Source organism: Gigantopelta aegis, chromosome 5 (genome assembly GCF_016097555.1).
Source record: "Gigantopelta aegis isolate Gae_Host chromosome 5, Gae_host_genome, whole genome shotgun sequence".
In the NCBI taxonomy this organism is placed as follows: Eukaryota; Metazoa; Mollusca; class Gastropoda; order Neomphalida; family Peltospiridae; genus Gigantopelta; species Gigantopelta aegis.
This window is the reverse complement of record NC_054703.1, coordinates 33,082,957-33,110,560: the sequence shown is the minus strand read 5'-3', so window position 1 is coordinate 33,110,560 and position 27,604 is coordinate 33,082,957. Positions and strand designations below refer to the sequence as shown.

At 42.4% G+C, this 27,604-nt stretch overlaps 1 protein-coding gene across 1 annotated transcript; it reads right to left on the bottom strand.

Moving 5' to 3' along the window:
* Positions 1 to 3,289: 3,289 nt before the first annotated feature.
* LOC121373645 (zinc finger protein 208-like) lies at positions 3,290 to 26,832 on the bottom strand. Its single transcript, XM_041500346.1, has 2 exons — positions 26,763 to 26,832; positions 3,290 to 10,300 (listed from the first exon to the last, which is right to left on the bottom strand). The coding sequence occupies exon 2, from the start codon at positions 8,759 to 8,761 to the stop codon at positions 5,396 to 5,398; it is 3,366 nt and encodes a 1,121-aa protein (XP_041356280.1). The 5' UTR covers positions 8,762 to 10,300; positions 26,763 to 26,832; the 3' UTR covers positions 3,290 to 5,395.
* Positions 26,833 to 27,604: the final 772 nt, after the last annotated feature.

Here is a 27,604-nt window from a genome sequence, read left to right as displayed (position 1 = left end):
GCCGGGTCCCCGTACACCAAGGTCACGGAAGCCCGTGACCCGGTATACGTGACCCGGTATTCCAACAGCGCTCCGTAGGAGACCATAAGTCCCCCCAGGTGAGGTCGGGGGGGGGGGGGGGGGGTAACGCGAGAGTGCATTGACATACGTCCATCCTCATCGTGGTCAATTTCGAAGTCGCGCAAGAATCGACTGCAAGAATCGAATGAATGAATGAATGAATGAATGAATGAATGTTTAACGACACCCCAGCACGAAAAATACATCGGCTATTGGGTGTCAAACTATGGTAATGCAAATAAATAAAGTGATGATCAACATCAATATAAAAATTCAAGGTTTAAACAAAAACAGTGTAAAGAACTGTGCAAAAATACAAATACAAATATCACAGAATTTTACGGACACCGAATTTTACTCTAAACTTCAATTTGTGCTGTATTGGCCATTCTCAAAGAGAATGTTACACCCCTGCACCACGGTGAGGTTACAGCACGCGCAGGGGGAATCGAATGAATACGAATGCCAGGCTAGGCTAGTCGTACGCACTTTTATGGCCATTATCACGTGTTAACCTGTTAACTGTAATCAGTCAGTGTTTTTAGAAGATGATCATCTTTTTTGATGTTCATGGTTACTAATTAGTGGCCAAAAGAAACCTCGCAATAATCCCTCAATTAGAATAATGCTCACCAGAAGACATTTCCTACTCGAGACAGCGCAGCATGCGGTTGTGTTTATCAAACGTCGAGGTTTCTCCCTCTTGGGCCAAGTATCGTGTTGAACACAATGGGAGCACGGCTATTGTCACCTTGTATTATGGTGACAATAAACAGAGGAGATCGGGAAGTAGGAGGAGGCGTCGTCCCACGGCAGCTCAGGGGGGACCAAACCGGGCGGCTCAACCGCCAGGGGCGGTCCCTCCTGCTTCACAGAAGAAGACGAGACCGACAGGGGCGGTTCAGGGGGAGCCAAAACCGGCAGCTCAACTGCCGGCGGCGGCCCCTTCTGCGTCGCCGCCCCCAACTACTCGGAAGCAGCAGACGCCAGAAGCGGCAAAGGGGGAGCCACAGCTGTCGGCTAAACCGACAGTGGCGGCCCCTCCCCCTGCAGCACCAACGCCGATGGAAACTGGAAAAGTGTCGTCCGCACCAACCAATCCACCGGCGTCTCCACGAGTTGTTGCGACAGCGGTTGCAGAGCGTGAAGCCAAGAAGAGGAAGGTGTCAGTCCAGGACTTGTCCGACACACAGCCCACGACTTGGCAGATCGCACGCAACAAGCTTCCTGGACGGTACCGCGACTGTGTGAAGGGGAAGTTCACTGCGACCTCTCAGCTGCCAGGCCCCTTCGTCACCAAGAGCTGGAGACCAAGACCAACTGGTCAAGGGCGGTACCAGTTCCAGTACGTCGAGGGAAGTCGCACCTACTACCTGACGTCATAGGAACGGCATGTACCGGCAAGGCTTGCTGAAATCAAACATGGATAATCCAATCGTCCATCGGATTATCAAGCTGATACTTCCGGAAGACTACTCAGTAATACTTCGGGGAGAGTGCTACATCGACCTGCCGGACTTCTTCCCGAAGTTCCGAGCCGATCATCCCATCAACTCGCCATGAGTTCCGTTGCGGAACCTCTCCTAGGACATGTACTTTTTTAGGGCTTTGTTGGACTTAAAACATTTTTGGCCGCAGTTCAAAATTTTATTGGTTTTTGTTTTTGTTTTGTAAACAGTCCGACGCAGTTTATTTTGGCAGCCCGTCTAAATTGCTCAAATCACCGTAAAACCTTTTCGGTCGAGCAATCTAATTTTATTGTTTGGACTTAAATTTTTGTAGCACATTTTGGTCTTCGGTCTTTGACCTAATTACTAAATTCGTATTCCAAATTCCGCCCACCTCAACTTACGCCCCCCCCCCCCCCCCCACCACCCTCGGCCCGGACCATAAGATCGGACTTTAAACTTTTAGACCTTCGTTCAAAATTTTATGTCAAAATTAATTCTTTTTTTTAAAATATTATTAAATAGTCCGATCCTCTCTTCTCTCTCTTATTTATTTTTGGACTGTCCTTCTAAAATGCTCCAAATTATATAAATATTCGGCCAAGCAGTCAATTCAATTATTTTTGGCTTGTAACCTTTTTCTTTCTAATTTTAATCCTACTAATTTCTTTTACTAATTGCTATTTTCAAAATTCTGTCCATTTTCAACCCCATCCCAAATCAGGCGTGTTATATCTATCTATTTTCTTTTTGACCGCCCGATCTAATCTAGCGACCAAATTTAATGAGTAGAATTTTCTTTATTAATTATATTAATTAGAGATGCGCATACATTTTTTAAAGGCCCACTATTTAATTTTTGGATGTAAATTTCAAACTTATCCCCTTAATTTTGTTGTCCTGGAGCAAGTCACTGGCTATCCAGAGACAGGCCCCGGAACGGACATGCTCGAAACTCTAGTGGTATATGAGCATGTTAAAATTATTCGCATTCGCACTCACCAGAAGAGGCCATATCGAATTGCGGTTCAAAGCCCTCTTAGGTGTTAGCCGAAGATGCATAATCAGCATCAAGGTTATGTAGCTGATTAACCATTGTTTTATTTCTTTCTTCTTAAAATGTCGGTATTACGCAACAACCCCTCCCCTCTAAGAAAAGAAACACACAGACACACTTACATCCTCTAAAGAAACTGTACAATAATTGTTTAAAAGTAACAAATAATTGGGGGCGAACAGGCAAACAGTTGGGGGCGAACTGGTACATGGGGCGAACTGGCTAGGGGGCGAAACGTCATGGATTCGTGGTTAAGCCATCGGACAAGAGGCTGGTAGGTACAGGATTCGCAGCCCGGTACTGGCTCCAACCCAGAGCGATTTCTTAATTTCTTTGGAATTAAGGACTCCTCAAGACCTGATACAGAATAAACAAGCATTTTGAGAGCACTGCCACAGCAATGCATGTCCATTGGCCTCGGTGATGTAGTGGTTAAGCCATCGAACTATAGGCTGGTAGGTACAGGGCTCGCAGCCCGGTACCGGATCCAACCCAGAGTGAGTTCTTAAGGGCTCAGTAGGTAGGTGTAAGGCCACTACACCTTTTTCTCTCTCACTAACCACTAACAACTAACCCACTGTTCTAGCCACTAACAACTAACCCACTGTCCTAGACGGTGTGTGCCCAGGACAGCGTGCTTAAACCGTAATTGGATATAAGCACGAAAACAAAGTTAAAATGAAAATGAAATAAATGTATGCTAATAAACGAGGTAAAAGCTAAATTCAGTTTACAATATCAATATATTTATTTCAAACAAAACCGCTACAATATATTTAATATGTATGTACATATACTGAAACAAACATACTAATTGTGTTAGAAGCGTCTTTATATTCCACGAGGCACCTAAACAAATACAACTATTTATCTGTTACATCTTTTGAAGAATAATAACTATTTACGTTTTAAGATGAAGCTTAGAACTGTTTCCACTATGGAATCAAACATTACTTAGATTTTATTGGTGAAATTATCAATTTCCGTACATCCAAAGTGTTTCTAGTCGTCCTGGTGTTTTTAATACTACAAAATGCATTTTCCACATTTGTTTTTTAAATGCTCGTACTTCGGAGACGTAATGGTTATGGAGTAGAATTCTAACCTACATTTAAGGTTATTTCCCCCGTTTCAACGTCACAAATAAGACTCATTTCGATCGAGGTGCAATAAAGTAAAATGTGTTATAGGTTTGTAAATTAACCACACTTGGTTTCTATTTTCACGATTTGAAACTAGGATTCGCGACTTTAATTTGTAGTTACTTGTTGCAAATAAACGTGAAAATAACGAAATCGTGTAGTTTCAACTGTGACATAGGACCTTCAATACGTGTATAGCACACCTTGCTATACAAACGACTGTGGGGGAGCCATTTAAAGGGACAGAACCTAGTTTCAACCCGTGAAAATTAAGTTTAGTTAATCTACAAACCTGCAACTCATTTGGATAAAGTTACAACTGAGTGTAACCGAGTCTGTGACTTTGAAATGGTGAAATACCCTCTAAAAATAGACTAAAACCCGACTCCATAACCGTTACTTCCGTGAGCTAAACATTACCCTCCCTAATCTGATCCCAGGGGAGTTATAGCTCATCTTAAACGGGGTCTGTAAAGTTTGTTTTATTTCACGACGCCACTAGTGCACACTGATTTTTTTATCTTATCATCGGCTATTGGACGTCAAACATATGGTCATTCTGAGTGTTTAGAAGCTACTCTTGTACGGGAGGCAGGATAGCACAAACCATGGCCTTTGTTGAACCAGTTATGGATCACTGGTCGGTGCATGTGGGCCCACCGACGGGGATCGATCCTAGACCGAATACGAATTTGGCGAGTGCTTTACCACTGGGCCTACGTTCCGCCCCTCATCAGATGAAATTAATGTAAGATTAAAGTTTTAAGAAACCATCTCAGGACTCGAAATAGGGGCCTGCGAAAAGCAAACTGCTGTGGGTTTTGTTGTTTTAAAAAAATCAGGTGAAATACAAATTTACCAGCTAAAACCACCACCAAAAACATTGAAGTAATTTTGTCAGAGACAGATATATATATCAATGATCTTTTCTGCTAATTAGTTCCCGATTCTGTTGTTTCAAATCCATAATACTCTAAATTCCATTTGAGACGTCCTAACGTTGCACACACTATCCCAAAGCAAAGACGTAGCGCACAGTACGCACGTGCGTAATGAAAAAAATAACAAACAAAAACATTTTTTTTTTAAATCCGGGAATAGGTCGAGGCTGTCTGTAATTGTTCTATAAAATATCCTCTTCCCTTTTTCAGTAACTAAGTTTCCCCAATAAAACGCCGTGCGTAATGCAAAACATTTTCTGGCTACGCCACTGCAATGTTGAAACCCCTGACCCCTTCATTTCATTCTGTGACCATGTTATTTTCAGCAGGACATATTTCTTTTGTCCTGCTATTATACCAAATATCAACAAGCCATGTTTTACATCCTATTTCGAGCCCTGCATCTATCTATATATTACTTTGTCCTGTATAGGGTCTTCACGAGTAATCTCATTTATTTATTGTTTTTACGTCATTTTGCCATATGCTTGCCGCTCTTTACATTATAGGGCTATGAGACATAGAGGAAAACGAAAAGCCGAATGTGACAGCGTGGAATGCAGTATAATGGGTCATTGTATCAATGACATAATTTGGCATCAATGTTCAACGCTGGAATTAAGACGTATAATGCTATTTTCCTTTATTCCGTAGTCTCATTATTATCTATTGTCGGGTACTCGGGTCCGGGTCGAGTCTGTCTGACCCTTGAGTACTCGAGTCCAACATTTTGGACTCGCTGAGGCCCTAGTCCTGTACTGTACATGTCAACTTGTGACGCTGGAACTTCGAATTCTTTTTAAAACATTCAGAACACGTTTCACATTTGAAGATCTTGTTCCCAGTATGCAGCAACATATGCTTCTTCAAGTTGGAACTGTTTGTATAACCTTTGGTGCACTCTCCACATTTGAAGGGCATGTCGTCAGAATGCAGAAGCATGTGCTCTTTCAGACTGGACTTGTATGCGAAACCTTTCCCGCACACTTCACACTTGAAAGGTTTATCAGGAAGATGACACAAAACGTGCTTCTTCAGGTTCGAGTTTTGCGTGAAACATTTTGTGCACTTGTCGCATTTGAACGGTTTCCTGCCGGAGTGAATGAACATATGGCGTCTCAAGAAGCAGCGCTTTGTGAAACTCTTCTCACATAACTCACACTGGAACGGTTTCTCAACACTGTGAACTAGCGTGTGCTGCTTCAGCTTGGAGCTCTGTGCAAAACACTTGAAGCAGATCTCACATCTGAGAGGATTAGAAGAGTCAGCGTGTGTCATCAAGCTGGAACTGTTGGCGAAACATTCTGTGCTGTCTTCACATTTCAAAGGCTTGGCGCCAACATGTTCCAGTATGTGTATTTTCAACTCAGAACTCTGTGCAAAACATTCGAAGCAGATCTCACATCTGAAAGGATTGGAGCCAGCGTGTGTCAACTGATGCCCTTTCAAGCTGGAATTGTTCACGAAACATTCTGTGCTATCTTCAGGTTTGAAAGACTTGTCGCAAACATGTTCCAGCATGTGTATTTTCAACTCGGAACTCTGTGCAAAACATCTGGTGCACATCCCACATATGAAAGACTTGTCACAGCTGTGTTCCAGCATGTGTATTTTCAACTGGGAATGTTGTGCAAAACACTCTGTGCACTCTTGGCATTTTAAAGGCTTGTAGCCAACATGTTTCAGCATGTGTATTTTCAACTTAAAACGTTTTGCAAAACATTTTTTGCACTCTTGGCATTTGAAAGGCTTGTTGCCAGTATGTTCCAGCATGTGTATTTTCAACTCCGAAGTCTGTGCAAAACATTTGGTGCACATCTTACATATCAAAGACCTGTCCTGAATGTGTTCCAGCATGTGTATTTTCATCTGGGAACTCTGTGCAAAAGATTTGGCGCACATCCCACACACAAAAGGCCTATCGCGAACATGACTCTTCATATGATGCTTTAAGACTACGCTGTGTGTGAAAGTTTTCGAACAGATTTCGCACACGAGTGGCTTCTCGTGAATCACCATGTGTTGATTTAAAGTCCACCTTCGCGCAAACAGTCTCTGACACAGTTCACACTTGAAGCTCTTCTTCCCAGTGTGGATGGACATGTGGGCCTGCAGTGTGTCGGCCTTGCTGAAGCCTTTGGAACACACTTTACAGACGAACTTCACAGAAGAATGGATGCGCAGGTGACGTCTCAGCGTCGACCTCCATGTGAAGCACTTCGAACACACTTCACACATGAATGATTTCTCGCCCGAGTGCACCAGCATGTGCTCCACGAGGATGGACTTGCGAGCGTAGCGTTTCGAGCAGATGTCGCACTTAAAGACCTTCACCGTGACGTGCATCGACATGTGCTGCTTCAAGCCCGACTTGCGTGCAAAAGATCTGCCACAGTGTTCGCACTTAAAGGTTCTCTCGGCGCCGTGGGTGAGCATGTGGTCCTTCAGCGAGGTGAAGTACTTCAGGCAGACGTGACACTTGTGGCTTTCTGCTCGGGTGTGCAGGTTGCACTTGTGTTTCCTCAGCTGACACTTCAGCTTGAAGTGTCTCAGACACATGTCGCACTGGTACGGTTTCTGCCCGCTGTGTACCGCCATGTGACTCTTCAGGTTCACCCGCTGTCGGAAACCTTTGGAACAAATCTCACATTTGAACGATTTCTCTGATGTATGAACGGACATGTGTCCCGTCAAATGAGACTTTAGTTTAAAGCACTTGGCGCACACTTCACATTTGTACGGTCTACTGGCGGAAGGTACTAACATACATGCATGACCTTTCAAGTCTGAACTCTTTGCAAAAATTTTGTCGCATCGATCACATTTATGTGATGTGTCAACAGAATGTATCAACTTATGTTTGTTCAAGTCGGAACTCTGCACAAAGCTTTCTGAGCACAGATCACATCTGAATGGTTTCTCTGCCAAATGTGTGAACATATGCTTTATCCAGTCAGATGTTTGTGCAAAACATTCTAAGCACAATTCACATTTAAATGGTTTCTCAGAAGAATGTATTAGCACATGTTCTTTCAAGTCCAAACTCTGTGCAAAACATTCCGAGCACATTTCACATTTAAAAGGTTTCTCTGCCGAATGCATTACCATATGCTCCTGTAAGTTCAAACTCTGTGCAAAACATTCAGAGCACATTTCACATTTAAATGGTTTCTTGGGCGAATGTATTATCATATGTTCTTGTAAGTCCAAGCTATTTGCAAAACATATTGAGCACACTCCACATATAAAAGGTTTCTCATCGGCATGTGTTAATTTATGTCCTTCCAAGTCCAAACTTTGTGCAAAACATTCTGAGCACAAGTCACATTTGAAAGGCTTATCAGATGAATGTGCTAACATATGCTCTTGCAAGTCCGGACTCTGTGCATAACATTCTGCACACGTTTTACATTCAAAGCATTTCTCAGATGAATGTTTTAACATGTGTTCTTGTAAATCCAAGCTTTGTGCAAAACATTTTGTGCAAAATTTACACACGAATGGTTTTTCATCCAAATGCATCAACACACATGTATGCTCTTCCAAATCCAAACGGCACCGAAAACATACTGAACACACTCCACATATGAAAGACTTCTCATCTGTGTGTACCAAGTTATGCGCAAAAGATTCTGGGCATTCTTCACATTTGAAAAGTTTCTCTTCTGTGTGTATTGACATATGTGCCATTAACTCCGAATTCCATGCAAAATATTCTGAGCACAATCCACATTTGAAAGGTTTTTCATCTGCATGTACTAACTTATGTGCGATCAAGTCCGAACTCTGTGCAAAACATTCTGTGCAAATTCCACATTTGAAAGGTTTCTCAAACGTATGTATTAACTTGTGAGCTATTAGGTCCAAACTCTGTTCAAAACATTCTGAGCATAATTCACATTTGAAAGACTTCTCTTCTGAATGTACTAACTTGTGTGTTGTCAAGTCCGAAGTCCTTGCAAAACATTCTGAACACAGTTCACATTTGAAAGGTTTCTTGGCCAAATGTATTAACATATGTTCTAGCAGTTCAGGCGGCTGTGGAAACATCATTGAGCAGATTTGACACACAAAAAACTTGTCACTGTTACCATACACATTAGTAAAAGACATTTTAAAGCAAAAACGAAATTACACTCAATGCTATCAAGAAAACAACCTCCAACTGATTTAACAATTAGGGCAACTGATTCAATAATCTGGGCAACGGATTCAACAATCAGGGCAACGGATTCAACAATTAGGTCAGCAACTGATTTTACAATTAGGGCAGCAACTGTTTCAAGAATCAGGGCAACTGATTCAACAATTAGGGTGGAGACTGATTCAATAATTAGGGCAACTGCTTAAACAATCAGGGAAACCAATTCAACAATTAGGTCAGCAACTGATTTAACAATTAGGGCAGCAACTGTTTCAAGAATCAAGGCAACTGATTCAACAATTAGGGCAACTGATTCAATAATCTCGGCAACCGATTCAACAATTAGGTCAGCAACCGATTCAACAATTAGAGTAACTGATTCAATAATCTGGGCAACCGATTCAACAATTAGGTTGGCAACCGATTCAACAATTAGGGCAGCAACTGTTTCAAGAATCAAGGCAACTGATTCAAAAATTATGGCGGTGACTGATTCAACAATTAGATGCAGCCTTTTAAAAACAAAGCTTGTTAAAATGGAATTGCAGACAAAAACCTAAAATGCAGAAAGTTAATAATCTTTGCTTCCATTTTAACCAGCAAAGACGCAGTGATCTTTACATCCAGTAATTCAATGTGAATACTTCAGGAATTGCAGAGCTCGCTTCTATATCCAGTATTAATGTGTTTATACTGCAGACGATGCATCCCTCTGTATCCAATGATTCAATGTAGTACTGCAGATATTACAGCCCACTGTGATGCTAGAGATTCAATGTTTATACTGTAGATATTGCAGCTGTCTGGATCCACTGATTCAGTGTTTATACTGTAGATATTGCAGCTGTCTGGATCCACTGTTTATACTGTAGATATTGCAGCTCCCTGGATCCACCGATTCAGTGTTTATACTGTAGATATTGCAGCTTTCTGGATCCACTGATTCAGTGTTTATACTGTAGATATTGCAGCTGTCTGGATCCACCGATTCAGTGTTTATACTGTAGATATTGCAGCTCCCTGGATCCACCGATTCAGTGTTTATACTGTAGATATTGCAGCTTTCTGGATCCACTGATTCAGTGTTTATACTGTAGATATTGCAACTATCTGAATCCACCGATTCAGTGTTTATACTGTAGATTTCAGAAGTCTATATTCAGTTATTTAGTCATTATACTGCAAATATTGCAGCTCTATCCACTGATTCAGTGTTTATACTGTTGCAGTCCTCTATATCTAGTGATTTAGTCATTATACTGCAGCTCTATCCACTGATTCAGTGTTTATACTGTTGCAGTCGTCTCTAAAACCAGTGATTTATATATATTTATATCTATATCCAGTTATTCAGTGTTCACACTGCAAGAACTGGCGCTGTCTGTCTGTCTGTCTCGCTCTCTCTTTCTATCCAGCGGTTCGGTATTCATTCTACACTGCCAGCGACTCTTGATTTAATGTTTTTATACAGATTTTCACGACATCCTTTAAATTTCCTTTGTTTCAACCTGCAACAGAAAAATAAAAATCAGCACACATATGTATATCTTTGCAGTCTGAGTCAGTCCGAATAGCTGAAGTGTGTGTCCAAAACATCGTGCTTGAACGCATGGAATTGGCCTGCCAAATAAAATTACCCCAGTACATGTAGACCATGTTACTGATAGTGAAGCTACAAATGTGGTGTAGAAATGAAGTTCAATTATTTACCTCAAAAGGAAGGAAGAAAATATTTTATTTAACGATGCACTCAACACATTTTATTTATGGTTATATGGCATCGGACATATAGTTAAGGACCACACAGATATTGAGGGAGAAAACTCGCTGTCGCCACTTCATGGGCTACTCTTTTCGATTAGCAGCAAGGGATATTTTATATACACCATCCCATAGACAGGATAGCACATACCACGGCCTTTGATATACCACTTATGGTGCATTGGCTGGAGCGAGAAATAGCCCAATCTTTGGCAATGGGACCACTGACAGGGACTAATCCCAAACCGACCGTGCATCAAGCGAGTGCTTTACCACTGGGCTACGTCTTGCCCCCACCCTTAAAAGGAGGGGTAGAAATTAAAAAATATTTCCATTGGTCTAGTAGGCTAGAAAAGTTACTAGTCCTCCTACTACTGGGACATCCTGATAGGATGCAATCTATGTGGGCTCTGGCAAACTGCTATGGAACACACGTTATCTATGGATCTATGCAGTGTACCATTGTAAAATAACCTGACAGTCAGGTAGAGCTGGGTGGTATGCTGTGTATATATTCTGTTCGGTATCGGTATTATGTCAATACCGATATACCGTTCGGTACCTGTGTATGAAATTTTATTTTATTTAGATGAAATTAGCGGGTGAGTCTTAACTCAGGCATGCATTTAAAGCCGAGTATACCCAATATACCTCTCAATATCTTTATCTGTATTGGTATCGACATATATCCGATTATTACTATTAGTAAAAATTTATTTACTTATTTGAAAGTGAATTCTTAATTGTGGCTAGTACATTTTTGATATCACTGATCCTATAGCAATTTAGATAAAATTGGTAGTTGAGCCTTAACTCGGGCATGCATTTAAAGCTGAGTATACCGAATATACCGCTTGATATCTGTATTTGTATTAGTATTGCATCAACACCAAATACTGTACCGATATCGAGGTAAATCACACCAAAAATACTGATACTGAACCTGAAATTTCAATACCGCCCAACTCTACAATTAGGCTTATAGTGGCCCTTAGGGCTTCTAGATTATGGAAGCCCCACTCCCATGGCTAGTGATATTCAATGTTGGGCTAGTAAATAACTACTATTACCATGTCCGATGGCTAATGAAAAAAGTTGTCAAATGCAGCATTTAAGTCTATTTCGTAAATATGAATATTATACCCCCCATCAACCCCCAATCTAGGGTTTTTTAAGCTCTATCTCCTTCTTTAGGTGATATATCCGATTATTACTATTAGTAAAAACGTATTTACTTATTTGAAAGTAGGGCTAGAGAATTCTTAACCATGGCTAGTAAATGTTTTATATCACTGGTCCCACGGCTAGTAAATGTTTTAAATCACTGGTCCCACGGCTAGTAAATGTTTTATATCACTGGTCCCACGGCTAGTAAATGTTTTATATCACTGATCCCATGGCTAGTAAATGTTTTAAATCACTGATCCCACGGCTAGTAAATGTTTTATATCACTGGTCCCACCGCTAGTAAATGTTTTAAATCACTGATCCCACGGCTAGTAAATGTTTTATATCATTGATCCCACGGCTAGTAAATGTTTTACTTACTGACCCCATGGCCAGTAAATGTTTCATATCACTGATACCATGGCTAGTAAATGTTTTATATCACTGATCCCATGGCTAGTAAATGTTTTATATCACTGATACCGTGGCTAGTAAATGTTTTATATCACTGATCCCACGGCTAGTAAATGTTTTATATCACTGATCCCACGGCTAGTAAATGTTTTAAATCACTGATCCCACGGCTAGTAAATGTTTTATATCACTGGTCCCACGGCTAGTAAATGTTTTAAATCACTGATCCCACGGCTAGTAAATGTTTTATATCATTGATCCCACGGCTAGTAAATGTTTTACTTACTGACCCCATGGCCAGTAAATGTTTCATATCACTGATACCATGGCTAGTAAATGTTTTATATCACTGATCCCATGGCTAGTAAATGTTTTATATCACTGATCCCATGGCTAGTAAATGTTTTATATCACTGATACCGTGGCTAGTAAATGTTTTATATCACTGATCCCATGGCTAGTAAATGTTTTAAATCACTGATCCCATGGCTAGTAAATGTTTTATATCACTGATCCCATGGCTAGTAAATGTTTTATATCACTGATCCCACGGCTAGTAAATGTTTTATATCACTGATCCCATGGCTAATAAATGTTTTATATTAAGTGATACCACGGCTAGTAAATGTTTTATATCACTGGTCCCACGGCTAGTAAATGTTTTATATCACTGATCCCATGGCTAGTAAATGTTTTATATCACTGATCCCATGGCTAGTAAATGTTTTATATCACTGATCCCACAGCTAGTAAATGTTTTAAATCACTGATCCCATGGCTAGTAAATGGTTTAAATCACTGATCCCATGGCTAGTAAATGTTTTATATCACTGATCCCATGGCTAGTGGATTTTTATAAAAATTTATGTAAACTGTACTCGTACCCAGTTATTTCTACCTGCCTGGGGCGAAGGGGTGGGAGTTACTTTTTATTTGTGTCGAAAGTCATATGGCAATCTTAAGTCTTCACCAGAGAGGGGGTGGGACGTAGCTCAGTGCTAAAGCATTCGCTTGATGTGTGATTGGTTTGGGATCGATCCCCGTCGGTGGGCCCATTGGGCTATTTCTCGTTCCAGCCAGTGCACCACGACTGGTATATCAAAGGCTGTGGTATGTGCTATCCTGTCTGTGGGATGGTGCATATAAAAGATCCCTTGCTGCTAATCGGAAAGAGTAGCCCATGAAGTGGCGACAGCAGGGTTCCTCTCTCAATATCTGTGTGGTCCTTAACCATATGTCTGACGCCACATAACCATAAATAAAATGTGTTGAGTGTGTCGTTAAATAAAACATTTCCTTCTTCACAAGAGAAGGTGACAGGGCTAGCTCTGGCCAGTGCCGGATTAATAAGGGGGCAAAGGGGGCAATTGCCCCCCCCCCCCCCAACTAAGGACTTTATAAAAAAAAAAATAATAATTATAAAATTAGTTCATTTTTTTTATTTGCCACGTGCGTTAATTTCTATGTTGAGGGTCCCCGAACCTGAAGTGCCACGGGCCCCTGCCCCAGGGTCTAAATCCACCCCTGGCTCTGGCACTCGCCAATTTCACCAATTGCAAATTTTAAAAGCAATTGGTGAATTTTATTTAAATTTGGCGAAATAATTTCATATAGTAATTGACATTTTGTTAGAAAATAACTGGTTTTGTGTAAATTTTCTAAGTTAAAGCACATTAGTTACATTTATTTCGATGTTGTTTCCATAAATTTAAATAAAAAATTATGGCATTTAAGCAAATATGAGGGGCACCAAGACAAACTTTTTTTGGTGAAATATGGGGCACGAAGGCAACTTACTTTCTGTCAAGTGTTCTCTAGCACCCACATTGGGAGGGGGCACCCACATTGTGAGGTGGGGCACCCATATTGGGAGGTGGGGCACCCACATTGTGAGGTGGGGCACCCATATTGGAAGGGGGCACCCACATTGTGAGGTGGGGCACCCATATTGGGAGGGGGCACCCACATTGTGAGGTGGGGCACCCACATTGTGAGGTGGGGCACCCATATTGTGAGGTGGGGCACCCATATTGGGAGGGAGTACCCACATTGTGAGGTGGGGCACCCATATTGGGAGGGGGCACCCACATTGTGAGGTGGGGCACCCATATTGGGAGGGGGTACCCACATTGTGAGGTGGGGCACCCATATTGGGAGGTGGGGCACCCACATTGTGAGGTGGGGCACCCATATTGGGAGGGGGCACCCACATTGTGAGGTGGGGCACCCATATTGGGAGGGAGTACCCACATTGTGAGGTGGGGCACCCATATTGGGAGGTGGGGCACCCACATTGTGAGGTGGGGCACCCATATTGGGAGGGGGCACCCACATTGTGAGGTGGGGCACCCATATTGGGAGGGAGTACCCACATTGTGAGGTGGGGCACCCATATTGGGAGGGAGCACCCACATTGTGAGGTGGGGCACCCATATTGGGAGGGAGTACCCACATTGTGAGGTGGGGCACCCATATTGGGAGGGAGTACCCACATTGTGAGGTGGGGCACCCATATTGGGAGGGAGTACCCACATTGTGAGGTGGGGCACCCACATTGTGAGGTGGGGCACCCATATTGGGAGGGAGTACCCACATTGTGAGGTGGGGCACCCATATTGGGAGGGAGTACCCACATTGTGAGGTGGGGCACCCACATTGTGAGGTGGGGCACCCATATTGTGAGGTGGGGCACCCATATTGGGAGGTGGGGCACCCACATTGTGAGGTGGGGCACCCATATTGGGAGGGAGCACCCACATTGTGAGGTGGGGCACCCATATTGGGAGGGAGTACCCACATTGTGAGGTGGGGCACCCATATTGGGAGGGAGCACCCACATTGTGAGGTGGGGCACCCATATTGGGAGGGAGCACCCACACTGTGAGGTGGGGCACCCACATTGTGAGGTGGGGCACCCATATTGTGAGGTGGGGCACCCATATTGTGAGGTGGGGCACCCACATTGTGAGGTGGGGCACCCATATTGGGAGGGAGTACCCACATTGTGAGGTGGGGCACCCATATTGGGAGGGAGCACCCACATTGTGAGGTGGGGCACCCATATTGGGAGGGAGCACCCACATTGTGAGGTGGGGCACCCACATTGTGAGGTGGGGCACCCATATTGTGAGGTGGGGCACCCATATTGTGAGGTGGGGCACCCACATTGTGAGGTGGGGCACCCATATTGGGAGGGAGTACCCACATTGTGAGGTGGGGCACCCATATTGGGAGGTGGGGCACCCACATTGTGAGGTGGGGCACCCATATTGGGAGGTGGGGCACCCACATTGTGAGGTGGGGCACCCATATTGGGAGGTGGGGCACCCACATTGTGAGGTGGGGCACCCATATTGGGAGGGAGTACCCACATTGTGAGGTGGGGCACCCATATTGGGAGGGAGCACCCACCCACATTGTGAGGTGGGGCACCCATATTGGGAGGGGGCACCCACATTGTGAGGTGGGGCACCCACATTGTGAGGTGGGGCACCCATATTGTGAGGTGGGGCACCCATATTGTGAGGTGGGGCACCCACATTGTGAGGTGGGGCACCCATATTGGGAGGGAGTACCCACATTGTGAGGTGGGGCACCCATATTGGGAGGGAGCACCCACATTGTGAGGTGGGGCACCCATATTGGGAGGGAGCACCCACACTGTGAGGTGGGGCACCCACATTGTGAGGTGGGGCACCCATATTGTGAGGTGGGGCACCCATATTGTGAGGTGGGGCACCCACATTGTGAGGTGGGGCACCCATATTGGGAGGGAGTACCCACATTGTGAGGTGGGGCACCCATATTGGGAGGTGGGGCACCCATATTGTGAGGTGGGGCACCCACATTGTGAGGTGGGGCACCCACATTGTGAGGTGGGGCACCCATATTGGGAGGTGGGGCACCCACATTGTGAGGTGGGGCACCCATATTGGGAGGGAGTACCCACATTGTGAGGTGGGGCACCCATATTGGGAGGGGGCACCCACATTGTGAGGTGGGGCACCCATATTGGGAGGTGGGGCACCCACATTGTGAGGTGGGGCACCCATATTGGGAGGGAGTACCCACATTGTGAGGTGGGGCACCCATATTGGAAGGGGGCACCCATATTGGGAGGGAGCACCCACATTGTGAGGTGGGGCACCCATATTGGGAGGGAGTACCCACATTGTGAGGTGGGGCACCCATATTGGAAGGGGGCACCCATATTGGGAGGGAGTACCCACATTGTGAGGTGGGGCACCCATATTGGGAGGGGGCACCCACATTGTGAGGTGGGGCACCCATATTGTGAGGTGGGGCACCCACATTGTGAGGTGGGGCACCCATATTGTGAGGTGGGGCACCCATATTGGGAGGGGGCACCCACATTGTGAGGGGGCACCCACATTGTGAGGTGGGGCACCCATATTGGGAGGGGGCACCCACATTGTGAGGTGGGGCACCCATATTGGGAGGGGGCACCCACATTGTGAGGTGGGGCACCCATATTGGGAGGGGGCACCCACATTGTGAGGTGGGGCACCCATATTGGGAGGTGGGGCACCCACATTGTGAGGTGGGGCACCCATATTGGGAGGGAGTACCCACATTGTGAGGTGGGGCACCCATATTGGGAGGTGGCACCCACATTGTGAGGTGGGGCACCCATATTGGAAGGGGGCACCCACATTGGGAGGGGACACCCACATTGCGGGTAGCAGCCACATTGGGGGTAGTACCCACATTAGAGATTATAGCACCCACATTGGGAAGGGGCACCCACATTGGTGGATAGCACGCACATTGGGAGGGGACACCCACATTGGGGGTAGTACCCACATTAGGGGTTATATATAGCATGCACATTGGGAGGGGGCAACCACATTGTCTTTGAGTCATGTTATGTGGCAACAGAAAAAATATATATTGTGTAGTGGAAAAAACTAGAGATGTGATCCAACAGTAAATAAAATTAATATATGTGATAAATGGTACTCTCTTTTTTTTCACCCATCTTTTAAAAGTTAGAACATAATATTTTGTCTAAAATTAAAAAAATAATAATAATATTGACATTTAAACACAATTGTCTGATCAATGTAGAACTTGTTGTTTGAGAGCTATATGTAGATGGATATTTGTACAGTTATAATCGCTATCTCAGTCAGAGATCAATCTGATTAAAATTAGCTCTCCTGCTTTACCAGTAGATCTAACAGCATTGTGTGGACTCCCATGTAACATTTCATCTATATATAACAATTTAAATATCGACCAATTACACTTCACCTTTTATAGCATTATTCTGGAGCATACAAATTCTAAAAATATTGCGCGAGACTATTTATGCAATAGGCAACGGGGGGAAAAGTGCAGTAATAAACTCTGGATTGTATACTAGTATAAACAGATTTTATGGCTATATCATCACGTTTTGTTTGTTTTTTCGTCTTGAAATAAATTTTATATTGAAATTAGTTTCCGGCATACTTCGTAATTCAACCGAATCATTTCGTATATCCTCGGCATAATCCCGAATGTTTTCAAATTCTTTTCAAATCACTGGCATGATTTTGCAAATAAGGTTTTGATTGGTCGAATGAAAGGTCAACTAGACATGAACTCCAACGGGGTGCTGTTAGACCCACAAGTAATCAGTGGAGTTAATTTTAATTAGACTGAGTCAGAAAACATGAGTAGGCAAAAATGTTCACTCCTATACAACAATAACCCTATGTTTGACATTAAATACCATTAGAACTAATAATATTTTAGTTCGTCAATTCAACAATATTACAGTTATACACCACTAAGACATACACACCGTGTACAGAACGAAAACCGACTGCACCGCACCTTTCAAGAATATTATGGTTATACACCACTAAGACACACACACCGTGTACAGAACGAAAACCGACTGCACCGCACCTTTCAAGAATATTACGGTTATACACCACTAAGACACACACACTGTGTACAGAACGAAAACCGACTGCACCGCACCTTTCAAGAATATTACCGTTATACACCACTAAGACACACACACCGTGTACAGAACGAAAACCGACTGCACCGCGCCTTTCAAGAATATTACGGTTATACACCACTAAGACAAACACACCGTGTACAGAACGAAAACCGACTGCACCGCACCTTTCAAGAATATTACGGTTATACACCACTAAGACACACACACCGTGTACAGAACGAAAACCGACTGCACCGCACCTTTCAAGAATATTACGGTTATACACCACTAAGACAAACACACCGTGTACAGAACGAAAACCGACTGCACCGCACCTTTCAAGAATATTACGGTTATACACCACTAAGACAAACACACCGTGTACAGAACGAAAACCGACTGCACCGCACCTTTCAAGAATATTACGGTTATACACCACTAAGACATACACACCGTGTACAGAACGAAAACCGACTGCACCGCACCTTTCAAGAATATTACCGTTATACACCACTAAGACACACACACCGTGTACAGAACGAAAACCGACTGCACCGCACCTTTCAAGAATATTACGGTTATACACCACTAAGACACACACACCGTGTACAGAACGAAAACCGACTGCACCGCACCTTTCAAGAATATTACAGTTATACACCACTAAGACACACACACTGTGTACAGAACGAAAACCGACTGCACCGCACCTTTCAAGAATATTACGGTTATACACCACTAAGACATACACATCGTGTACAGAACGAAAACCGACTGCACCGCACCTTTCAAGAATATTACGGTTATACACCACTAAGACATACACACTGTGTACAGAACGAAAACCGACTGCACCGCACCTTTCAAGAATATTACGGTTATACACCACTAAGACAAACACACCGTGTACAGAACGAAAACGACTGCACCGCACCTTTCAAGAATATTACGGTTATACACCACTAAGACAAACACACCGTGTACAGAACGAAAACCGACTGCACCGCACCTTTCAAGAATATTACGGTTATACACCACTAAGACACACACACCGTGTACAGAACGAAAACCGACTGCACCGCACCTTTCAAGAATATTACGGTTATACACCACTAAGACACACACACCGTGTACAGAACGAAAACCGACTGCACCGCACCATTCAAGAATATTACCGTTATACACCACTAAAACACACACACCGTGTACAGAACGAAAACCGACTGCACCGCACCTTTCAAGAATATTACCGTTATACACCACTAAGACACACACACCGTGTACAGAACGAAAACCGACTGCACCGCACCTTTCAAGAATATTACCGTTATACACCACTAAGACACACACACCGTGTACAGAACGAAAACCGACTGCACCGCACCTTTCAAGAATATTACGGTTATACACCACTAAGACAAACACACCGTGTACAGAACGAAAACCGACTGCACCGCACCTTTCAAGAATATTACGGTTATACACCACTAAGACATACACACCGTGTACAGAACGAAAACCGACTGCACCGCACCTTTCAAGAATATTACGGTTATACACCACTAAGACATACACACCGTGTACAGAACGAAAACCGACTGCACCGCACCTTTCAAGAATATTACGGTTATACACCACTAAGACATACACACCGTGTACAGAACGAAAACCGACTGCACCGCACCTTTCAAGAATATTACCGTTATACACCACTAAGACACACACACCGTGTACAGAACGAAAACCGACTGCACCGCACCTTTCAAGAATATTACCGTTATACACCACTAAGACACACACACCGTGTACAGAACGAAAACCGACTGCACCGCACCTTTCAAGAATATTACCGTTATACACCACTAAGACACACACACCGTGTACAGAACGAAAACCGACTGCACCGCACCTTTCAAGAATATTACGGTTATACACCACTAAGACAAACACACCGTGTACAGAACGAAAACCGACTGCACCGCACCTTTCAAGAATATTACGGTTATACACCACTAAGACATACACACCGTGTACAGAATGAAAACCGACTGCACCGCACCTTTCAAGAATATTACGGTTATACACCACTAAGACACACACACCGTGTACAGAATGAAAACCGACTGCACCGCACCTTTCAAGAATATTACCGTTATACACCACTAAGACACACACACCGTGTACAGAACGAAAACCGACTGCACCGCACCTTTCAAGAATATTACCGTTATACACCACTAAGACACACACACCGTGTACAGAACGAAAACCGACTGCACCGCACCTTTCAAGAATATTACCGTTATACACCACTAAGACACACACACCGTGTACAGAACGAAAACCGACTGCACCGCGCCTTTCAAGAATATTACGGTTATACACCACTAAGACAAACACACCGTGTACAGAACGAAAACCGACTGCACCGCACCTTTCAAGAATATTACGGTTATACACCACTAAGACACACACACCGTGTACAGAACGAAAACCGACTGCACCGCACCTTTCAAGAATATTACGGTTATACACCACTAAGACAAACACACCGTGTACAGAACGAAAACCGACTGCACCGCACCTTTCAAGAATATTACGGTTATACACCACTAAGACAAACACACCGTGTACAGAACGAAAACCGACTGCACCGCACCTTTCAAGAATATTACGGTTATACACCACTAAGACATACACACCGTGTACAGAACGAAAACCGACTGCACCGCACCTTTCAAGAATATTACCGTTATACACCACTAAGACACACACACCGTGTACAGAACGAAAACCGACTGCACCGCACCTTTCAAGAATATTACCGTTATACACCACTAAGACACACACACCGTGTACAGAACGAAAACCGACTGCACCGCACCTTTCAAGAATATTACCGTTATACACCACTAAGACACACACACCGTGTACAGAACGAAAACCGACTGCACCGCACCTTTCAAGAATATTACGGTTATACACCACTAAGACAAACACACCGTGTACAGAACGAAAACCGACTGCACCGCACCTTTCAAGAATATTACGGTTATACACCACTAAGACATACACACCGTGTACAGAACGAAAACCGACTGCACCGCACCTTTCAAGAATATTACGGTTATACACCACTAAGACACACACACCGTGTACAGAATGAAAACCGACTGCACCGCACCTTTCAAGAATATTACCGTTATACACCACTAAGACACACACACCGTGTACAGAACGAAAACCGACTGCACCGCACCTTTCAAGAATATTACCGTTATACACCACTAAGACACACACACCGTGTACAGAACGAAAACCGACTGCACCGCACCTTTCAAGAATATTACCGTTATACACCACTAAGACACACACACCGTGTACAGAACGAAAACCGACTGCACCGCGCCTTTCAAGAATATTACGGTTATACACCACTAAGACAAACACACCGTGTACAGAACGAAAACCGACTGCACCGCACCTTTCAAGAATATTACGGTTATACACCACTAAGACACACACACCGTGTACAGAACGAAAACCGACTGCACCGCACCTTTCAAGAATATTACGGTTATACACCACTAAGACAAACACACCGTGTACAGAACGAAAACCGACTGCACCGCACCTTTCAAGAATATTACGGTTATACACCACTAAGACAAACACACCGTGTACAGAACGAAAACCGACTGCACCGCACCTTTCAAGAATATTACGGTTATACACCACTAAGACACACACACCTTGTAGGGTGTATACTACCAAATCAAATCCCATAGACGACAATAGTAACATATGCGGCTAAAACTCCTACCTGCAACGTATCAACCGACATAAACGCCACGGATATAAATACTACCACCCCTTACACTTAAAGTGAATCAGAAAAAAAATGGGGGTCAAGCTGCTCGTTTCTGAGATAACGTGTAGCGTCTATGACTACCCTAGTTTCGCACAAAATTTGAGTACTTTTTTTTACAGGTACCCCATACATGTTTCAAGCACAAGGCTACTTGACACATTGGTACTAGATGAAATAAAATTGCACATTTATTTTACCCAGATGAAACTATTATTTTTTACAACCAACACACTCACATTTATAACCAATCACAGGACTTGTGGTGTTCACTTCTCTATCAAAAGTTGGGTGCACCTCGAACTTTGACCCAGCCGGAAGTTATTTGGTATAGTACTACCTATACTGATAACATACATTTTTCAAAAAGTGTCCAGCTATGTGTCTTTATGACAACCAGGATCTGGTGTATTCTGACATAAACTGACAACCTCACTGAAAGTGTTGTTTCTACAGTGCAACCTAATATAATGTACACCTCAAAAAGCATATATATTGCATATAGTTTTGTACAAATGCAATATGTCATATTAAACAACAAAATGTTTTAAAATAAAACTCCTGAAGATATTTACTTTCAGTTGGGTGTGTGTACTCAGGTATATATGTAGAGACAACAAAGATAGTCAGAGTACCTCTACCCCTTTAAAGAATGCCATTAAAACACATGCACTTGATTGACCCCTAGATTATGAAGACCTGAACAGGCACATCAAAGAAATATCAGTATTAAAAAAATACACTGTCTGAGGAAGGAAACACAAACATGACTGTACCTGTATGAAGTAATGACTTAATGTCCTGAACATTAGTGTTGGGAGGAAATCCTGTATGCTGGGTGTGGGTGTCTTCAAGTTACCAGGTGTGGGAATTTCAAAATCCATCGGCCATGCTGATTTTCATAATGAACCATCAAAACCATTGGCAGCCACCAATATTCCTGACTATATTTTATTTATAGCCTACTGTAGTTGGAGGTTTTAATAGTTGTGATATCTGGAATAATCATGCAGCTTTAACACATTTATTTTTGATTAATTACTGAAAAAAACTATTTTTAAATGACAAAATTACCCGAACATCTATTTTCTTGCATTATTTTCTAATCCGGATGAATACAATATGTACATTAGATGTATTCCTACAATCTGTAATCCAGCATTTTATTTAGCTAGTAACATTAGGTAATACAGCTTTAACAATAAAATAAATTATCAACTTAATCCAAGGCAGATAATCAAATCTGAAAAAATTGGTTCTGAATCTAGTATAAACTCAAAATGCTTTTCATGAGAGCTAACTAAGTGATTATTAAGAAACAAAAATGATCTGGAGATCTAAGTATATGTTTAACAACCTTATTGTTATGTACAAATAAGAACAGAAGGCACAATAGTGACAACAAATTTAATTATGTTTTTGGTAAAGTTTTTCTTCAAATTTACTATAAATTTTGCATAAAACTACAAATTTGTCTAAAATATAACTTAGCACCCTATAAATATGTCAAAATGACAATAAAAATCAACTTCTTTACAAATTTGAGTTTTCAGAATTTCATACATAAAAAATTAACAATGTTAATGGAAACTAAAGACATTAACCCACTATTGGCACATGCTATTTTTAATATAAAAATTAATTGCTATTAAAATCTTAGTTCAGGTTGCCTATATATAATACCATATTTAAAAGCAGTTGTATATGGCAAGTCAAATACCATGTAAAAAGAAATTATTGAAATCTTTACAGTATGAATTATAGGCCAAAACCAACTTTTCTTCAGTGCTAACTTTGATTCAAACTCCATTCAGAGCCATGTACAGAGATTATTGTCAAGGTCAAGGTCATTGTGAACTTGCATGATCGAGTGATGGCTAATTAATCAACCAGTATAGTTTAATTAAATAAAATGACAAAATCATAATATTTTTTATTATGCACTGAATATGTGCTATAGGGTGTATACTACCAAATCAAATCCCATAGACGACAATAGTAACATATGCGGCTAAAACTCCTACCTGCAACGTATCAACCGACATAAACGCCACGGATATAAATACTACCACCCCTTACACTTAAAGTGAATCAGAAAAAAATGGGGGTCAAGCTGCTCGTTTCTGAGATAACGGGTAGCGTCTATGACTACCCTAGTTTCGCACAAAATTTGAGTACTTTTTTTTACAGGTACCCCATACATGTTTCAAGCACAAGGCTACTTGACACATTGGTACTAGATGAAATAAAATTGCACATTTATTTTACCCAGATGAAACTATTATTTTTTACAACCAACACACTCACATTTATAACCAATCACAGGACTTGTGGTGTTCACTTCTCTATCAAAAGTTGGGTGCACCTCGAACTTTGACCCAGCCGGAAGTTATTTGGTATAGTACTACCTGTACAGAACGAAAACCGACTGCACCGCACCTTTCAAGAATATTACGGTTATACACAACTAAGACATACACACCGTGTACAGAACGAAAACCGACTGCACCGCACCTTTCAAGAATATTACGGTTATACACCACTAAGACACACATACCGTGTACAGAACGAAAACCGACTGCACCGCACCTTTCAAGAATATTACGGTTATACACCACTAAGACACACACACCGTGTACAGAACGAAAACCGACTGCACCGCACCTTTCAAGAATATTACGGTTATACACCACTAAGACACACACACCGTGTACAGAACGAAAACCGACTGCACCGCACCTTTCAAGAATATTACGGTTATACACCACTAAGACACATACACCGTGTACAGAACGAAAACCGACTGCACCGCACCTTTCAAGAATATTACCGTTATACACCACTAAGACACACACACCGTGTACAGAACGAAAACCGACTGCACCGCACCTTTCAAGAATATTATGGTTATACACCACTAAGACACACACACCGTGTACAGAACGAAAACCGACTGCACCGCACCTTTCAAGAATATTACGGTTATACACCACTAAGACACACACACCGTGTACAGAACGAAAACCGACTGCACCGCACCTTTCAAGAATATTACGGTTATACACCACTAAGACATACACACCGTGTACAGAACGAAAACCGACTGCACCGCACCTTTCAAGAATATTACCGTTATACACCACTAAGACACACATACCGTGTACAGAACGAAAACCGACTGCATCGCACCTTTCAAGAATATTACCGTTATACACCACTAAGACATACACACCGTGTACAGAACGAAAACCGACTGCACCGCACCTTTCAAGAATATTACGGTTATACACCACTAAGACACACCGTGTACAGAACGAAAACCGACTGCACCGCACCTTTCAAGAATATTACGGTTATACACCACTAAGACACACACACCGTGTACAGAACGAAAACCGACTGCACCGCACCTTTCAAGAATATTACGGTTATACACCACTAAGACACACACACCGTGTACAGAACGAAAACCGACTGCACCGCACCTTTCAAGAATATTACGGTTATACACCACTAAGACACACACACCGTGTACAGAACGAAAACCGACTGCAGCGACCCGCACCTTTCAAGAATATTACGGTTATACACCACTAAGACACACACACCGTGTACAGAACGAAAACCGACTGCACCGCACCTTTCAAGAATATTACGGTTATACACCACTAAGACACACACACCGTGTACAGAACGAAAACCGACTGCACCGCACCTTTCAAGAATATTACGGTTATACACCACTAAGACACACACACCGTGTACAGAACGAAATCCGACTGCACCGCACCTTTCAAGAATATTACAGTTATACACCACTAAGACAAACACACCGTGTACAGAACGAAAACCGACTGCACCGCACCTTTCAAGAATATTACGGTTAAATACAAAAGTAATGATGGGTTTCTTCCTGTAATTTGTGGGGTGGGACGTAGCCCAGTGGTAAAGACGCTCGCTTGATGCGCAGTCGGAATGGTATCAATTAATGTCAGTGGGCCCGTTGTGCTATTTTTCGCTCCAGCCAGTGTACCATGACTGGAATAACAAAGGCTGTCGTATGTGTATGTGCTATCCTGTCCATGGGATGGTGCATATAAAAGATCCCTTGCTGCTAATCGAAAAGAGTAGCCCATGAAGTGGCGACAGTGGGTTTCCTCTCTCAATATCTGTGTGGTTCTTAATGATACGTCCAATGCCATATACCCATAAATAAAATGTGTTGAGTGCGTCATTAAATAAAACATTTCCTTCCTTCCTTTAATGTGTGTATTACTAATATATTGGAAAATGATTGTTATAAAATTATTTAATGTCAAACATAGGATTATTGTTGTACATAGTAGAGTGGGAATCTTTTCCTACCTGGAGGTCGGTAGAAATGCTGTGTTTTGTTACAGTTATCTGACTAAGAGAGTGAAATCTTATAACTTAAAATGTTCGTCTAGCTCTCGAAACAGTAGAGTATTTGGGCTAGGGTCAAGATAAGAAGACTGGTTTTTATTTTAATGTCGAAAAAGAATTGTATAATTTGAATATGAATGTCAGTATTCCAATGACATCATTTTGCATATCATTACAGCATCATAACAATAAACAGGGTGCATGATTTTTAAAAAAAATTTAAACTATGGACCTTACAAGAAACTGTGTAGTGAGACCTCAACACTGATTATGCCTCGGTGATCTGACAACAGCGGCATTACAGCAAAATCGAACTAATAATTAACATTAGATTACACACATGAAAAATACCCCCCAAATATCACCCTCACATCTAATACATTCATTCTTTTTCACCTACATCTGTCTATGTAGCATTCATTGCATTTTGAGGTAACGTAATATCATAAAAAATACACCCATCTTACAACGGGTCATGCACACTTTTCTTAGGTCACGGGAAACCGACGCACTTCCGAACAATTGTTCGGAGGTGGAATTCGGACTAGATCTGTGCATGTCACGCGGTTGGGATTAAACAATGAACACTAATTTTATTTGGGTCAGCTCGGTAACGGGGGTTAGGGGGCGGGGAGTAATCATGCTATGTTAAAAATTGTTAAATATATTTGAAAAATTCGTAGAAAATGCAGTAATATTATTTCGTACCATGGTTATTTATGTTATGAAAATCCATGCTATAGGCCTTTTATCTGCAAATATGCTTTAAAATAATGGGGGGGGGGGGGGGTGTGTGAAGAAAACAATGTATATTTTCTATTTAGGCCAATTATCTTCTTTTTTAAATTTAAATTTACATCTTTTTTGTGTGTTTAACAATTTGAATACGGAAGTGTACCAGGAGAATATCAAATGATAAATAAAGTCTACAAATAAATAAATAAATAACCCCCACTACAACGAAACACATTTGGAGTTGTTTGCATCATATGGAATTTTGTATACATGTAGTAAGATGATGTACACAGCGTTCACCTAGCGAAGGGCCGCAACTCTAAACGCGTTTTACCATTTCGCCAAAAAACGCGACCCGAATACCTACATGTCGATTATATTACGGCTTTACGGTCATTAAAGGAATGCTTAAGCAAGGCTTTTGGATTGGTATGCATATTTAACGATATATAATGCACATTGTTGCTTAATATCAACAAGTATATTATTAAAATGTATATTTAAAGG

Bases quoted from the DNA above. Each gene is read 5' to 3' on its own strand.
- LOC121373645 (XM_041500346.1), bottom strand. From the start codon at position 8,761: ATGTCTTTTACTAATGTGTATGGTAACAGTGACAAGTTTTTTGTGTGT.